This window comes from Propithecus coquereli, unplaced genomic scaffold (assembly GCF_000956105.1).
Source record: "Propithecus coquereli isolate 6110/MARCELLA unplaced genomic scaffold, Pcoq_1.0 Scaffold152, whole genome shotgun sequence".
Taxonomy (NCBI): Eukaryota; Metazoa; Chordata; class Mammalia; order Primates; family Indriidae; genus Propithecus; species Propithecus coquereli.
Window position 1 is genome coordinate 1,592,154 of NW_012139636.1, and position 1,574 is coordinate 1,593,727.

Genomic DNA, 1,574 nt, shown 5'->3' on the forward strand with positions numbered 1-1,574 from the left:
CCCCAAAAAAACTTCCACATGGCATTGGATTTTTATGTTAGTTAAAAATCACTCATTCTTTTTCATCAACTTAATTTCTTTTAAGGTAAATATCAGTACTTGTTTTTGTTACATTCAGAAGCAAGTTTTAATTCCTGCTTAAAAACCTATACTACCAATTTCTATAGAAATTGTTATCTATATCACTTGAGTCCTTTTTTATATTGATTTGAGGACATAATAAATATTGGTATCCTCTTTGAAATTAAAGGTTCTTTTAATACATACTTTTGTTTTAATTAAAGAAAAATTACCTATTATATGCTCTCTTTTTCTTTCAGGTGGGAGGTGTTGCTGTTTTTCTCCTGATGGTAAAGCTTTAGCTGTAGGTCTTAATGATGGAAGTTTCTTAATGGCAAATGCAGATACTCTAGAGGATCTTGTGTCTTTTCACCACAGAAAAGATATTATTTCAGATATTCGATTTTCACCTGGTAAGATTCTGTTGAAATTGTATTTGATTATTAACTGGGGCATATGTTTCAGTGTGTAATTTTTATTAACTTATTTTATCTCAGAATTTTACTTTTTGACTAGAAGAGGCAGTGTGGTAAGAGAGAAAAGCCCTTTATTAGATAAGTGTAGATATCTGGCTTAGTGCTAATTATGTCACTAAATTTTCTGTGTGGCTTGGGCTAGAGCACCTCTCTGAGCTTCAGTTTTCTCATTTGTAACATAAAAGGGGTTGGATGACTGTTTTCAGTATATTCTTAATGCTTTTGGAATTGCATTAATTTTACTCCATCAGTTTCCATGTATTCACTATCTACTGAAAAACCTGCTACAATGTAGGAATTACTAACATTAAGGCAAAATTTACTTATGTTGGTTAAGTTTCATTTTTTTTTCTAAATTTAGAGGAGTTTTTTATTGTTAAATACAAATATCAAAATTACATTGTATATAATTTTTGACATTTGCTCTCCATTGAACTAATTTGTTACACTAAAAAATATTGTTAATTATAATATACTTGAAAAATGTTATCATTTGACACATCTGTCTTCTTGTGATGTAACTTATGAAACACCTAAGATTTTTCCCCCCCAAAATTAGGAAAGTTAACCCTAGTTGCAGAATATAAAAAATAGTTCCAAAGATAGAAAAGGTCAAGCAAATATGTTTCTATTATAGGTTCTGGGAAGTATCTAGCTGTAGCATCCCATGACAGCTTCATAGATATATACAATGTAATGAGTAGTAAACGAGTAGGAGTATGCAAAGGAGCTACCAGTTACATAACCCACATTGATTGGGATATTAGAGGTAAGACTTTAAATAACTTAATATTTTATGAAAATTTAATTTGATTCAGTATGGCTGTTTTAAAGAAACAAAAAATGACTCAGTAGATGAGTTCAAAAGCATTGTGAAAAACATTTTTCTCAAAATTATATTTTACTACTTTATTTTACATCTGAAGATGAAAAGACTTTTCAATACTTCACCTAATGTCATTCAAATGTAGTGCAGTAAGTAATAAGTTTAATTTGTAAAGTAATTTAAATATTATACAAAACATTTACTATACAACT

The 1,574-nt window shown here is 29.0% G+C and overlaps 1 protein-coding gene across 1 annotated transcript in view; it reads left to right on the plus strand.

The window, feature by feature from the left end:
• Positions 1–1,574, plus strand: part of EML5 (echinoderm microtubule associated protein like 5) — a 186,729-nt gene that overhangs the window by 123,342 nt on the left and 61,813 nt on the right. The window contains exons 20-21 of the mRNA XM_012640398.1: positions 321–473; positions 1,174–1,305. Coding sequence (XP_012495852.1) covers positions 321–473; positions 1,174–1,305 — 285 coding nt within the window. The remainder of the gene's footprint in view (positions 1–320; positions 474–1,173; positions 1,306–1,574) is intronic.